We start from the raw sequence: 16,454 nt of genomic DNA, 5'->3' as shown, positions 1-16,454 counted from the left end.
GATACACAGTACCTTGAAAACTGCAGTGGTCCCACTGGGTACTGTGAGAAGCCAGGCTGATGGAGTCAAGGGGACAGCTTTGTGGCAAGCTCTGAAGTCCTGCATCTAATTTAAGCTTTACTTACCAGAAAGCTGCCCTTTAAGGCATGGCTGTCTTAGATATGGGGCATCCAATAACTTGGTTACTTGATGGCTCAGCCATCAAAGGCTAGACTTACAACCAAAAAGATAAGAGATATTCTTTGATATTTGGAGCCCCTAGACTAAGATCCCCTTTAGCATTTGTCACCACAATGGCAGTCTTGATATCTCCCAATTGTGACTTAGGAGATAAGACCCCTTGCTATTGCCTTTTCCTAGAATCTCTGGCCTTTGAAATATTTTCTGAATCTGTCTCTAAAATTCTTTTCCTGAAGTGAAAACTAAGAAAATGCTCTATCTTATCTTATCTTTGTTTTTCTTTTATTGATTGATTGGTTGATTTTTTTTCAAGACAGGGTTTTTCTTTGTAGCCCTAGTCATCCTAGACTCACTCTATAGACCAGGCTGACTTTGAACCCAGAGATCCACCTTCCTCTGCCTTCCCAAGTTCTGGGATTTAAGGTGTGCACCACCACCACCTGGAAGTTATTTTTGAAACAGGGTCTTATGTAGCCCATACAGTCCTCAAAATTGCTATTTACCCGAGACCAGCCTTGAACTCTTGATCCTCCTGATTGATTCCACCTCCTACGATCTGGGAGGATCACCAAGCCTAGGTCCTTGGTTTTGAGACAGGAACTCAGTAGGTAGTCCAGACTAACTTGGCAGCCATTATCTTTCCGCTTCAGTTTCCCAGTGCTGAGATTAAAGCACGTGCCATCTTTCTTGACAAGAAATTCCTGTTCTTATGAGTTCCTTCTCTCTAGACCCTGTTACTCCTCTGATCTCTAGTTACCGGGCCTTGCTATTTTATGGCTAATTTTTTTTTAAAGATACTTCTCTTATCCCTTTGCTCCATTCTTGACATTACTCATCTTGTGGTTAGCTCTGGTCTCTGTTTCTGTTAGCCATCCACATAAGGTCTCACTTTCCCAAATTATTTTCTGTGTTACTTGATGAAAGCAATTGAAAAGCTTTTCTTCCGATTCAGAGGATGAGGAAAAATTACACAGGTGTATGTGGCAGTATTTGACAGAGATCCTTCTCAGAATTATCTGGTGGGAAATTAACTTCATGATGTCATCTTGTCTCCAGTCTACATGAGAATTTCGCCCTTGGCAGCTTTGCTACGTCATCAGCCCCTGAAACATGGATAGCTCAGAAGAAAGTGACAGACTAAAGCAGGATCTGTAAGTGAGCTTCTCTCCCTTTAAACAGTTTTCTAGACTCAATGGAAGGAGGAGCTCTTCCCAGTGCTGCACCTGACATTGAATATGTCACAGGTGTAGCTCTTGGCATTTAAGTGATACTGGTGTCTATGTGAATATTTATTCAAAGTCTCAGGAATCAGTTCCTTTGAAAATGAATACTGGAAGTTCACACTCTTTTTCTTCTTTCACCGGAGTCTGGTTAACTGTATATACTGCAAAAATAATTGAGCTACAGTATGAGATGTTGTAGTCAGAAAACTATGAAAGAAATTAATTGTGAACACAAAACCATCACTCATTTAAGTTCATTTCAGCCCGTTGGTCTTTCCTTTTAGGAATATGTAGTCTTCCTTGCTAATCAACTCAGATTTCTCCTCTAGTACTATATAAATTTTTCAGTTCTCTTATCTGTTAATGAATCAAGCTCTTTACTTGCAGGGAAATAGGCCTAATCCTGGGTTCTGAGTAAACACTATTCTTTTCACAATCACCTGAAACCTGACTTGGTAGTGTCTCAGGATTCTATCTCGGTAACACTGATCTTTCTGCGCTCGTCTTTCTTTCCTGGCAACATCCCCAGACAAATGTCCAAAAGAGGTCTGTCTTGCTCCTCTTACTCAGCATTTATTGCTTTCTGAAGTTCCCTGGTTTCTATAAAATAACCTTCTTTTCCCTGTTCTAAACTCCATTCTCCCAGAGAAATAACAGCTTCAGCTCTTTACACACTACAGAACCACAGTGATCAGATTATGGGCACACATCTTAGCATCTCTGAAACCCAACTGGCTTCCATAGTCTAAGTTCCAAATCAAGCTATATGGGATGTTTTCCTGTCTGTTTATGTGACAGAGGCTGGGATAGTTGATGGATGTGTTTAAAACCACGAATAGTTCCCATATACTGGTCTGAGTAGAGAAATAAAGAACTAGAATTATAAGGTTTTTTAGAACTGTAATGATAAATAAATGGGATTCAATAAGAATTATATGCTGTAAACATACACAGAATATAAGGTTGTATATAGTGTCTTGTGTTTTGTGCTATCCAGGTGTTCCCATGAAGAAGAAAACTGTTTTGTTTTGTTTTTCCTTTAATTCTCACAAATAGGAAGGAACTAACCTGCTAACTTGTTAATAGCAGAAGCCTAATAGAAAGCAGTAGAACAAACCAGTCTGCACAGATTACCTTTCACGTGTGAACCATATAGTCAGCAACTCAAGACAGGAATCCAAACCCTCTCCTGTTCATGTATTTACTTTTTTACTTTTTGAGACCGGGTTTCACTCTGTAGCCCTGATTGGCCTGGAACGTGCTCTGTAGTCTAGGCTGGCGTAAAACTCAGAGAAATCTACCTTCCTCTGCCTCCCAATTAATGTGACTAAAGACATGTGCCATAATATCCAGCATGTTTTTCTTGTATATTGAGATTCTAGGTCCAGAAATTGTGAAATGTTGCTACCATTTTTCCCCATTGTTTTCTTTGTGGACTTTCAGTCTGGATTAAATATCTAACATTGGCTTTGCTTTCCCTTGTCTTTAGGAATTTGCTTATTACTTATTACTGGTGCTTTTTTGAATGATTTTTTTTTTTAGACTCTATCATGGTACACTAGGTGTAAAATTTATTGTGTGTGTAATGAGCTTTTTTTTAAATTGATGAACTTGTGCATTTGAACAGCTGCCATTAATGTTTCTATGAGGATACACATACATTTCTGAATAATCTTTATATAAACTACAAATTGCTTATTTCCAATTAACTGATTCTTTTCTGCACTAGTCTCAAAATCTTCTGGCATATTTTTGTCTCCTTACTTCTGACTTTTGTAAGTTGTTATGTATGAAGGCCCTGATCTTCTTTTTTCAGAGTTTCAATGCCCTTGATTTTCTTCTTGTATTTTAGGGATTTAGTGTGTGTGTGTCTGTGTGTGTGTGTGTGTGTGTGTGTGTGTGTGTGTGTGTGTGTGTCACAGAACACGTGGCGGTAAAAGACAAGCTGGGAGAGTCAGTTCTCTCTTTCAATCATTTAAGTGACTGGTGTCAAACTCAGGTGGTGAGGCTTACCAGCACTCACCTTTACCTGCTGAGCCATCTCACCAGTCCAAAGACACTAATTTTTAATTAGTGACAAATAGGTTTTGTTACAGAACTCTTTTCTGTTTTCTTTTCAGAAAACAGTTTTCAACTGTTTTTCTTTTGTACTTTGAACCAAAATGCAAAACAAATTTCATTTGAGTTCAGTAAAAAAAAAATATATGATAGGAACTAAGCCTAGGAAATGATAAATTATCTTTTTGAGTAATCCTGATTTCTTCTTGGCATCTACAGTTCTTCTTTAAATTAAGGTTAAAAGCTCTCAAAAGCTCAAACAGTACCATATATTTTAGCAACCACAGCAAATCATCCACCTAGGCGAAGCTGAGTCCCAGCAGTCTCTTTCCCAACCCTGTATCATATAGATGGAATATGGAAGTGGGTGGAGAAGCTTTTCTATTTTGGGTTTCTGAGTTTCCAGGCTCAGTTTAAATTCCTGATACTTTTTTCCCCTCCATGCTCAGAGGACAAAATAATCAATGTGGTTATCTCTTGGCACAGCAGCAACACTGACTTACTGTGGTAGTAGTGTCACTCTTTAAGTTGCAGGGAATGGTTTATACTTGCTTTAATTATAGATTTAACTGTTTTCAAGTCTTTCTATATCTGAGGAAAATATGTATTCTTCATACAGAAAAGACACCCATTTATCTCTTACTTCAATTTAGTTGTACAGATTATTTTTCAGTGTCTGATTGGAATTTAGAATTTAGAATCTTGCTGCTTTACTGTTTTTAGGAGAGTGATGTGATTCTGTCAGCCTAGCTTTACTGCAGGGATTTAAGTGCTGTCTGCAGAAGAGGCTCTCAAATTTCAGTGCATGTCTAAGTCACCCGGAAGGCTTGTTAAAAATGTATTTCTAGGTCTTACAACAGATTTTTTTTTTTTGAAAATGGGATAGGGTAAGAACTTGCATTTTCTACAAATTCTTAAATACTGCTGTTCTTTCTGCCACTGGTGGGAGTTTGAGAACCACACTGAGAATCACTCTCTTCCATATTTCATTCCTTTCAGGGTAGATGGTTATATTAGAAAGAGAATGGGGAAAAGATAACAAAAACATGCCAGAGTTTAGTGGACTTTTAAAATTAAGATTATGTGTATGATAGTATGAAGAGTTACTACAGTAATATGACATCTATCAGTGTGGGATGAGATACTATTATAGTGAACATTCAAAGAATGAAATGAAAGACATTGACATTTTAATTATTAAATTGTATGGGTGTAGGTGTGTGTGTATGACAGAGAGAGGGCAGTGTGTGCTATAGTGCCCATGTGAAAAATTACAGAGTAACTTTGTGAAGTCAATTTTCTTCTTCCTTATGTCCAGTTCTTCCAAGGATTGAACAGGTTTCCAAGATTGCACAGCAAGTTCCCATAACATCTGAGCCATATTTCTATCCTGCATATAAATGTTATCTATGTTAATTTCAATAAAAGACTTAGAAAGAGAAGCTGTAGCAGGAATAATAAAAGCTTAGAGACAGATATTTGGGTTCAACTTGAAGATCAGAAAAGCAAATCAACCAGTCACTAGAGAGCTCTTACCTCTATGAAATTTTCAGACTGAAAGAGAGCAAGTTTTCTGTCTTATCCCACCTTATATTCCTCTCTAGTGCTGGGATTAAAGGTACACACCAACACAGCACAGCCTCTATGGCTACCTCGTGTGGCTGCTTGGATTAGGTGTGTGTCACGACTGCCTGGTCTGTATGGCTGACTACTGTGGCTGTTTTGTGTTCTGATCTTCAGGCAAGCTTTATTTATTAAAATACAAATTAAATATCACTACAAGAAGCATATAATGTTTCACTCCAAAATGTAACTAAAATTCCTGGTTTAAAAAACTAATAAAAATGAATTTTCTGCCTCTTAATTAATTTGAAGTAGTTTGGAATATTGAATGAAATATTAAATGCAAGATGTTCTATTTCTGGTAGCTTTCTGATGAAGTTATTTATTATTGAGACTAGTCTCACTTACATACCCTTGTACTTTATATTTTACGTGTATGGGTGTTTTACCTTCATGTATGTCTGTGTACCACATGTATGCCAGGTACCCTCAGAGATAAGAAGAGGTGTCAGACTCCCTCGAACTATAGTTACAGACAGTTGTGAGCAGTCATGTGTGCACTGATAATTGAAGCTGGGGACTATGGAAGAGCAGCTAGTGCTTTTAATTGAGTCATCTTTCCAGTCCCTAGCAAAGTTATTTGCCTAGAAATTTATCTCTGTTTGATCACATTTGACTCATAGGTCATATTTTGTCAAACTCTGAGTAATAGCAAAGACTCAGCAGGGAGCTCCCGTTTTAATGAAATGAAGTTGTCTATTTAGAAGTGTCCTGAAACTCTGGGATATTCGGTGATGCTTTGAAGAATCAGTAAGCTTTAGACTGAAAGATATTTTCCTCATGAAAGGCGTGTCAAGGGAAGTCACCATGACTCAGATCTATGTATTATGCGTAGAGCAGAGGGCAGCAATGACCTTGCAAATGAAATGGACAAATTGCAGGCCAGAATTAGAGAGTCCTTTGGTATAAGTGCTTTGACTACTTCCCTCACTGACAAGCAAACTTTCTAAGCTCTGAGAAGTTAAGATGTTCCTTTGACTTCAAACCTCCATGCTGACTTGAAGCCCATAAGAGTCAACATTTCATGTAGCTTGCTCTTCTATTGGAAAGATAAAAACCATGTGTTTAATGGAGATTGTTGATCTCTTAAGATTATGTCTCATCTTCAATTGATGCTTTTAGACAGTAAGGAAAAATTGCAATAACTCATATGCTAAACTACTTACTCTTTGAATATTTACTAAATGCACCAGGCCCAGATATAGAAGATGAGAAGCTAACAGTCTAGAGGTGGAGAGAGACTCTCTAGAGAGATATAAAGAGTTGGAAAATATATTTACAAGGAACTATAGATATATAGAAGAAAACCACCCAATCTGTCCTTACTTAAACTTTCAAATATTTTCATGTTTACTCAGTGTAATTAGTATTACCCCTCAATAGCCATAGATTGTGTCCTTAATACCGGATAATTATCTTGCAGATCTGTGCTACTGAGCACAAAGAGGCTTGTAAAATACTTTCCTTGGATTATAAGACAATCATTTTCTCTCTTCAAAAAGTAACTTCAAATATTTTTCTGCTACTACTGAATTTTTAAGAAGATCTTTACCTATGTAAAATACAGTTATAGTGTGTTTCTCATTATAGGTGCTTGATTTTTGCACTTTCTATTGTATTAGTGTAAAAATTAGATTTTAAATCACAATTGTTTCCCCCAGTGAAATGTCCAGAAAAGACTGCTGTGGTGGGTGTAGTAATAGTCCTCAAAAGAGAATTTTATTCTCATCCCCTGTGTACCTGAAAATGTTTTTGTGTTATATGGTAAAGAAGGAATTAAATTTGCAGTTGGAATAAAGGGTATTAATAATGTAGCTTTTAAGATGGGGAGATTGTCCTGGTTTATTAGAGTGGAACGTAATATAACTAATCACAATAATTTTTAAAACTAGAAGGCCCAGGTATGGTATACATGTGTATAAATCCTAACACTCTGCAGGCTGAGGCAAGAAGACTGTGAATTGGATTTGAGGCCATAGCAAGTTACAGCCTAATTTGGGCTACATAGAAAGATCCTATCTTTAACTCAAAGTAATGTAATGTAGAAGTTAACCCAGCTTTGCTGAGTTTGAAGAATTTGTGTAGCCTCTTACAGGTCCTAGGAAAGGACATGAAAACAGTTCCTCTTTGTAATAGTTTTTGAGGCTTCCATAGCAAGAAACAGACTTTAACAACAGAAATATATTTACTCTTCAGGGATGGGAGTGGCTGGCTGCTGTTAAATATAATTGTTGGCAGAGTTGCTTTCTTCTGGGCTATCTTTTTGGCTTGTAGATGTCTGTCTTTGTGTAGGATTGAAGTCTCCTGATCATTACCTTTTACACATTAACATGTCTATTGGTGTCATCCTTGTTCAGGTCATGTTTAGGTAGCAATGTTGGTGAAACTTTATGAGTGTAATTTCTGACATTTCTAGGATGCACTTTCTCACAACAAACTCCCTGTTCTCTGGCTCTTACAATTCTTCTATCCCCTATTTTGCAATGTGATACCTCAGTCTTAGGTACAGGAGTTGTGTTGTAGATGCATCAGTTGGGACTGGTCTACAACTCTGTATTTTGATGGGCTGTTATTTTCTGTAATAGTCTCCATCTGTTGCAAAGAGAAGTTTCCTTGAAAAGGGGTGAGAACTATACTTTTCTGTGCGTATAATGATAAATACTTAGAATATAGTTGGGGATTATTCTGGTTTAGTAAAGTGGTAGTTGTAGGTTTTCCCCCAAGATCCATGGCTTCTCTAGCCCTAGGTAGTTAGCTAGATTTCCAGTATTAGACATTATTTTCCTCATGTTGAGTGAGCCATACGTTCATCAAAGCTCAAGAGGCCTAAATTAGAGACCTGTTGGTTACTGCCAAGGTAGGCATGCCACTACTGCACCCTTAGGATTGCAGAGCCATGCCGCTCATTGTGTTTCATAGGTGTCGTAACTGGGTGGGACTATTGGTTGCTTTCCCCCTTTAGAAGCTTATATGACTCCTTGGGAGGAGCTTTCAGATCAGATCCAACTCAAACCTTCTGGTCCTGTGTCTGAAGTGCATGATGTCCTCAGTGACAGGGACTTACCTTCCCACTGTGAAAGGAAACCAAGGGCAGTAGCAATGACCTATAATGTTTTGGGAGTCTCTTGACTAATCCTGACCAACTCAAAATAGGGTTTCTCATGCCTGATATTGGGGTTTGTTAGATAGTCCATGATGTGGGGAGAGCATTGTCAGCCCAGATGGGAAGGTCTCATTTAAACTATTTATGTCTGTGTATACACTCACATGCAGTATAGGTATTTTTAGGTAGATAATGATAAGTTTTTTATGATTTTTGAGGGCATCCTTACTGCTATTTACCTTCTTTCTTGTGTATTTACCTGCCTCCCTCTTTTTCCCCATTTTTCCACTTTTTCCTCAGCTCAGTTGTACCTTGTTATTCCCCTCTCTGTTGTTCCTCCACTATCACCCCACGCATAGTGGTCCCTTTTAACTTCCTAACTTCTGCAGTTACTGTAGGTCATATACTTACATATGAAGATTTGGAGCTAGGAACCTCAGATGAAAGAGAGCAGGAGACATTGGTCTTTATGAGTCATTCAATAAACTTTTCTAGTTCCATTCATTTACCTGGATAGATCCTGGAGAAAGATGTGCAGGTTCTGGCTGGATGGAAAGGCTCAAGAGAGATATTCTAAATATTGAAATAGAGATAAATTAAGGCAAGGGCAGGAAAATAGGTGAAATTGCTTTCATCTGTTTTTTAAGAGATAGGCCATCTGAACAAATAAACTTGGTCATATACAGACTATCCCAGCAATAGCTAAGAAACTGACATAGTAATTACCTCTAGGAATGGGATGATAGAGGACTAGGAGGTGGGAGAATAAGAATAGAAGGAATACTTAAACACTCTTAATATTTAATACTAAATACTTAAACATGTTCTGAATTTTGTTCCCAGTACTTGCATTGCATGGTGACATAATTATTTCTCAGTGTTTAACTTGGGGGTAGGTACACTGAGATAGTTTTGTAGGACTATAAAATTACTTTGTTAATCCAGTTGAACCTGTGTATTGATATCCTCTTAGCATCTGAGGATTAAAAAATCTTAGTCCTAGATAAAGATAATTTCATTGTTTGATATCTGATAGTGATTTGTCAGGGTTTTTAGAGTAACAGAACTTATAGAGTGAAAATATTTATGTATATAAAGGGAATTTATTAAAATAATTTTTAGGCTGGGCAGTGGTGGTGCACGCCTTTAATCCCAGCACTCAGGAGGCAGAAGCAGACGAATCTCTGTGAGTTCGAGGCCAGCCTCTTCTACAAGAGCTGGTTCCAGGACAGACTCCAAAGCTACAAAGAAACCCTGTCTCGAAAACAAACAAACAAAAAAGAATAATTTTAGACTGTGGTCCAGCTAATCCAACAGTGGCCGCCTATGAACAGAAAGTCCAAGAATTCAGCAGTTGATTAGTCCATGAGGCTGGATTCAGCTGGTCTTCAGCATATGCTGGACTAACAAAGAAGTAGGTTCTAATGCCAGTGAAGGAATGGACCTGCTAGCAAGATGAGAGCAAGCAGGCAAAAAACAAAAGTTTCCTTCCATGTCCTTATATAGACTTCCAGCAGAAGCCTATTAGATCTGGATTAACAGTGTTTCTTTCTACCTCAGAGATCCAGATTAGAAGTGGATCTTCCCACTTCAAATTAAACAGAAATCCCTCGCAGGTGTGCCCTCCATTTTTGGATTTTAGATAGTTCCAAATGTGGTCAACTTGACTACCAAGAATAGCCATCACAAAAAGTATATTTTAAAAACTCTAGTTCATCCGGGTAGTGGTGGTGCACACCTTTAATTCCAACAGAGACAGAGGGAGACACAGGGAGACAGAGGCAGGCAGATTTCTGTGAGTTCAAGACCAGCCTGGTCCACAGAGCGAGTTCCAGGACAGACTCCAAAGCTACACAGAGAAACCCTGTCTCAAAAAACCAAAACCAACCAAACAAACAAACAAAAAGCTCTAGTTTACAGTCAGGTATAATGGTACATAGTGCAATCCCAGCACTTGGGAGGCAAAAGAAGGATTGCCCTAAGTTTAAGGCCAGCCTGTTTTATACCCTGAGTTCCAGGTCAGTCAAGACTAAGACTTTTTCTCTAAAAATGCAAACAAATAAAAATCTTAGTTTCATTTGAGTACAGAAGCAATATGTTCATTTAGAACAACAACCAGAAAAGAAGGAAGAAGGAAAGAAAAATGGATGGAAAGAGAAAAGAAACAGTCAAATGTTTTCTGCTTCTTAAACCATATGCCTTATGACAGAGATCAGGGATAAAATAAAAGAGACTTAAAAGTAGGAAGGGATTTATTCCTTAAGACTTCTGCTTGCCAATTACTAGGTAACTATACAAGTACAAAAGTTCTTGCACCATATATCCCTTATAAAAATTAAAACATTTTATAATCATAATTGCTGCTTGAAAACTGTTCTGGATCAAAACTTCTTGCTGTGTGTGGATATTTTGCTTTTCCTGTTTTTCTCTGAATAATACCTGGTTAAAGGAACATATTTCCACAATTGTAGCCCTATTTTTTTTCAATTTCTATTGAAGAAGAAGCTGCTGCTTTGGGGGTTCTACACTCCTTCCCAGTACCACTAGGAAGGAAGGAGAAAGGGAAGAAAAGGAGAGGAAGGAGAGTATGGGAGAGATAAAGAAAGAAAAAAATGGAGGCATTTCACCAGCTTGTGCTAGAAAAAGCATTTGAGGACTGGGCATGTAGCTCAGTGGTAAATGTGTGTAAGGGAAAGGCCCAGAAAACAGGAGAAATCTTATAATATGAATCTCAGTAGATCAGTTGAGATAAGAGCCTACCTACAATCTTGAGTTGGTGTTATATATAAAACCCCACCAAGGAAGTAAATTTTTTTATTTTTATTTTTGGTTTTTTTAAGACAAGGTTTCTCTGTAGTTTTGGAGCCTGTCCTGGAACTAGCTCTTGTAGACCAGGCTGGTCTCACACTCACAGAACTCTGCCTGCTTCTGTCTCCCAAGTGCTGGGATTAAAGGTTTGCGCCACCACCGCCCAGCAAGAAAGTAAATTAAGGATGTACATTTTGTGCCCAGTTTACTGAAAATGTTTGAAATCAGAAATAAATGTCTTTTAAATTCATTCATTTATTCTCTTATTCTTGGAAATAAGTGGCATAGTACCCGAGAACAGCTCAAGAATTGAAATTGTCAAGTTACCTTGGAAGGCAGGGGAAAAAAACTTGAAGTGTCCTTTGTCTCCCTTAGGGTTCTTAGGCTGTAATTTAGAGCTAAATATGATGATCACAAGTAAATACGTGTTCTAGGAACTAATTGCATTGTGATTCTATCAGCACAGCTAAATGGATAGGTATCTTAATGAATTATTTTAATTATAAGGATATAGTTAAGTCCTGAAATAACTTAACAATGCAGATGTGGGTACAAGACCTCATCCTTGGTGGTGTTTGAGAGTATAGTATAAATATTCAGAAAGCATAAAGTAAAGCTGAAGGTTTTAATGAGTGTGATTTTTCTTTTTCAGTTTGTGGCAGTTACCAGCCTTTTTTGGTATATTCAATATTACTCTGATTTGTTGCAGTATAAGAGTTTGGAAGAGTTGAAAGCAGCTCTAATCTCCATCTTAACTAATTCTTTTAATCATTTTATCAAGCCTATAGGTTTTGCAGTAGAATTCCTCAAAGCTTTTGAGTATTTTGTACATTAATATGAAAAAGAAAGAAGCCAGGAGAGTAAATATTATTTTCCTCCCTACAAAAGGAAGAATCAGAGACTATAGTTACCAGATTTAAATATTTAAATATTTAATTATTTCTGACTATTTTCTAAAAGAAGAGAGGTAATAGCTGAGTACTGGTGGTACACCCAGGAAGCAGAGGCAGGGAGATCTGTAAGTTCTAGGTCAGCTTGGTCTACAAGAGCTAGTTCCAGGACAGCTAGGACTGTTACACGGAGAAACCCTGTCTCGAAAAGCCAAAGAGAGAGAAAGAGAGAGAGATAATAGCTAGTAAGACTTGATCATAAAACCAAATGTAGGCAAAATAAATAAGTAAAATAAGAAGTATAAATAAGTAAAAAAGAAGGAAACCAGGAACACAGTAGTTAATAGAAATAGTATCTCCCAGCTTTATGTTCTCTTATTCAAGTGTTTTGTATTCTAAAACGCTTAACCTCTCAGGTATTCTACAGGTAAAACATATCCTTGCTCAGAAAAATCAAAGTGTCAGATAGGACAGCTGTAAAGTAGATACCACATATAACTGGGTTTCAACCACTACTCATATTAAGTCTTGACATCAATGCTCTATGTAATGATAACTCGGTTTCCATCCACTGTTATCCAACAGCAAACGTTTGAGTGGCATCTAGTGGGTCAGAATTAGAGCTTTTCTGTCCTCTTTTTGTGTCATTAGTCACAGGGAAAACATCCCTATGTTACCAGCTAGTTGTTTCACTTCTTTGTCTTCTTGTACTCATCTTCTAGACAGATTCTGAAAAAAAAAAAAAGAGAGAGAGATCGGGGAATGGAAGAAAAGGTTTTAAATTGTTTTCTGGCATCTAGCAAAGGACTTGAATAGAGTGTGTCTTTTGGCTCTGACAAACACTTGTAAACAGACATCTAATGAGGTGAGGCTAGTGTTTTTAATCCTCTAATCAGGCTCTATCTTACTGTCTTCTTTCTGAATCCTGTCTGAACAATAGCATCAAGTGTCTGTCTTTGGATGGGAGGATAAGTGAATCGAGGTCTGTTCTCAGTTTGGAGAGAGTTCTGAATATGAAAGGAAGAGCATCCATTGCCCAAATTGGGAAGCCACAGAAAATGCTTGAACTAACTAAACATTCTTTAATCAATTTCCTAATCATTTAACTAGTCTGTTCACGCAACTAGTCACTAGCCATGTTCTATTTAAAACAGCCATCACTAATCAGAATTGCAGTTTCTCGCCTATGAACTAACATTATTTTAGTTATTTTGGTTGGCATATTTTCTCATGCTTATGGGCTCATTGTCTAGATATCTGAAATAATGATCTTGTTTGTATTACAGAGCTCTTATCTGGAAGACAGTGAGTCAGCAGCATTACTTTGCTGTGAATATGGAGAATCAGAAATCTTTAGTAATTTCAATGTACGTGGGTATATGTTTTATACATATACAAATAATATACAGCCTTTGGTAATAAATTAAAAACTTTTGGGGGGGGGTGAAATTGACTCTTGATACAACGAATGTAGTGCCTATTATTTCATCTATTTGACTTTACTCATCCAATAGTATTGGAAGACAAATAGGTGACTCAGGATAAGTATGTGTTTGTGTTTAGTAGTATATTTATATATTTATAATCTATAATTACTGTGCTATATTTAGATGCATGGTAATCTCTACTCAAAGCATATCTATCAAAGTAGTAAAATGTTGCGTCCTGGAACTTTTAATGTATATTTTTCTGTAATTGTCTATAAGACTATAGTTGTCTTTGTTTCCCTCCCCTCATGGATACATTTTGTTGTTGTTGTTTCTAGGGAGCTTTATTACACCATTGGCAGGAACAAGAGATCCCACAAGCTTTTCTTTTCTTTTCCTTTCTTTCTTTCTTTCTTTCTTTTTTTCTTTCTGTCTTCCTCCCTCCCTCCCTCTCTTTCTCTCTTTCTTTCATTCTTCTTTCTTTCTTTGTTGTTGTTGAGACAGGGTTTCTCTGTGTTTCTGGCTGTCCTGGAACTCCCTTTGTAGACCAGACTGGCCTTGACCTCACAGAGTTCTGCCTCTTAAGTACTGGAGTGCTGGGATTAAATTATGTGTGCCACCAATGCCAGCTCTTTTTCTTTTATGTGCACGAGTATTTTACCTATATGCATATATTTGCACTATGTGTAAGCCTGGTGCCTGCAAAGGTCAGAAGAGGGGTTAGCTTCCCAGGAACTAGAGTTACAGACAGTTGTGAGCTACCTTGTGGGTACTGGGAACTGAACCCAGAGGTCCTCTGCAGTCATTTCTCTAGTCCCTCTTGCTTATAGTTTTAATGGTCAGTTGTTTCCCTTTTCCAATAGCACCTACTTGATACTGGTGCTGTCACTGGGTCTTCATTCCTTCCCTGTACACTGTGTTAATATAAAGCCAAATAAGGCTATTATTACTGGGGCATAGAGCATTAAGCTATATTTCATGAAATGGCATATTACTTATTTATTCCAGCTGATCCTCAGCAAAGTTACTGGTGGAGTCAGTCTGGAATTAGAGAATGGCTTGTTTTTGTGCATTGTGGTGGGCAGTGACATTAATCTGGAGATTCTCAGATACAAGTAAATTTCTCCTAAATTCTGTAAAACCTAGTTGCTCATACATTTGCTGTACCTTTCATGGATTCTGGAAATACCTTGAAGGAAATGAGTATGAGAGCTGTGACTAGGAAAAGGAATGAACTGTCCATTGAATGGATACCTGTCTAAAGGAGAAAAGAAACTCTCACTCTCTGTTCTCTGCTTCTCCTGTAATCCCAGATGCCTTTCCTTCCTCCCTAAATCTTAGTGATTTTAGTTATGCTCTTTGTCATGAAGCTTGTACAGATTTGGAATGGCACTGGGAGAAAAAAATTATAAAGGCATATTTTGTGATTGTCATACTTATAGAAGACTGGGCTGTTCTTGTCAAACCAGCTCCAACTACGATTTTATGAGTGATCCTGTCTAAAGGATGACTTGGTATCTAATTGAAGTTTAGAAACGTTGTAGCCATTTTTCCCACTTAGAGATTTGTTCTATGTTTAGCCCCATCATTAGCATGACATGCTAAATTACAATATTCTTTGAATTGATTTTGACTGATCCCCCACACACACTTTCACTAGATTTGATTTCTTCCAACACATAACTGTGACTAAAATTAAGCCATACAGCTAAGTTCTATGTGTGTCAGATGTTTATTGTAGGTCATAGCGCTCATGGAGACAACATGTCTTGGAGTTGCTTCTCGGGTTTATGTTACAGCACTCCTTACCCTTTATCTTCATAGTACAGTTCAGGATCTTCTTTACTAATTATATTGATTCATCTGGTTGAACTTCATTCCATCTTGATGAAGAGTATGGATTGGCATGAATTCAATTATTGTGACTCATAAATAGTTGGAGTGGTGCTCATTTCCCTAGTGCTTACAAACATTAACTGATGAATCTACACAAACACTCTTTTATCACCATTTTGCAGATGACAGACTGAGTGTGGAAAGGTTATAAGATAGTTCAGTGTTTTGTGATAAGCAGGGACAGCACTGACATCACATCTCAACTGACAGCTATCGATGAGCTCATTATGAGAAAGCAGAATCATTGATAGATTGTGTACCAGGCTCCTATATGGTGTCCTACAGGATACGTTTTGTTCAGTGTGTGATGAAATCCTCTCAGCTTTTAGTGGCTTATCGTTTAGGTTGTCCTTCTCTCAGAGGTCAGTATATGAAAATCTATTTAAAAAGTAAACATGTCGGGAAAGATTGGCTCTAGTTTTAGTAGTTTCTCATCTTTGCAAACAATTACTTAGATGTTTGTATTCACAGTCAGTCCTGAATTTCTTTTCCTTCTTTCCTCCCACCTACACCCTCTCTCCCAGTAGTACCTCTGCCTTAGAATTTGCCTTAAAGCCTAAAATGGCCTCAAGTTTGTAATTGTCATGCTTTTACCTCCTCAGTGCTGGAATTGCCGACAATTATTTAATAGCCAGAACTTTCATTCATTTGAAAAGTCAGGTTGTGGCCCTTGCCGTGTATGCATAATGATATGTGTTTGATCTGCATGTTCCATAGTCATCCTCTGAACACAGGCTGGTAAACACGCACACACATGCACGCGCACACAGACCACATGCACTCACACACATACTCATATGTTCACACTGTGCAATAAGTTTGTTTTTTCTCTTAAAGAAGCAAAGCTACGAGCTAAGTGTGGGTATACATATATAATTGCAGTACTAGGAAGGTTGAAACAGGAGGATCTTGAGTTCCAAGTTAGCCTAGGCTATGTATCAAGACCCTGTCTCAAAATATATACACCTGGGGCAAGTGGACTGATATTTTTTTGTTATTGTTGTTTTATTTTTGTTTTCTTTAATTTTTGAGGCATGGTCTCATGTATTCAAGGCTGGCCTCATACTCACTGTATAGCCAAAGATGACTGGACTTCTGATCCTTTTGCCTCCACCTTCAGAGTGTTCAAACCACAAACATGTGGCACTGTGCTTGCTCTCTTCACTGCTGGAGATCAAATCCAAGGCTCTGTGCACGCTAGGCAAGCACTTCACTGCTAAGTCACAATCTCACCCCTGGACTGGCT

General features: G+C 37.8%; 1 protein-coding gene across 2 annotated transcripts in view; it reads left to right on the top strand.

Moving 5' to 3' along the window:
- The window catches only part of Ssh2 (slingshot protein phosphatase 2), a 243,935-nt gene that overhangs the window by 48,191 nt on the left and 179,290 nt on the right, over positions 1-16,454 (top strand). The window contains exon 2 of one of the 2 annotated variants that reach the window (XM_085695369.2): positions 13,172-13,252. The exons of the other annotated variant lie outside the window; for it this stretch is intronic. Coding sequence (XP_085551495.1) covers positions 13,172-13,252 — 81 coding nt within the window. The remainder of the gene's footprint in view (positions 1-13,171; positions 13,253-16,454) is intronic. 2 annotated transcript variants of the gene reach the window in all.

The sequence above is a fragment of the Myodes glareolus genome, chromosome 9 (assembly GCF_982192425.1).
Source record: "Myodes glareolus chromosome 9, mMyoGla1.1, whole genome shotgun sequence".
Taxonomy (NCBI): Eukaryota; Metazoa; Chordata; class Mammalia; order Rodentia; family Cricetidae; genus Myodes; species Myodes glareolus.
Note: the sequence above shows the minus strand (reverse complement) of the source record. Positions and strands in the feature narration are given on the sequence as shown.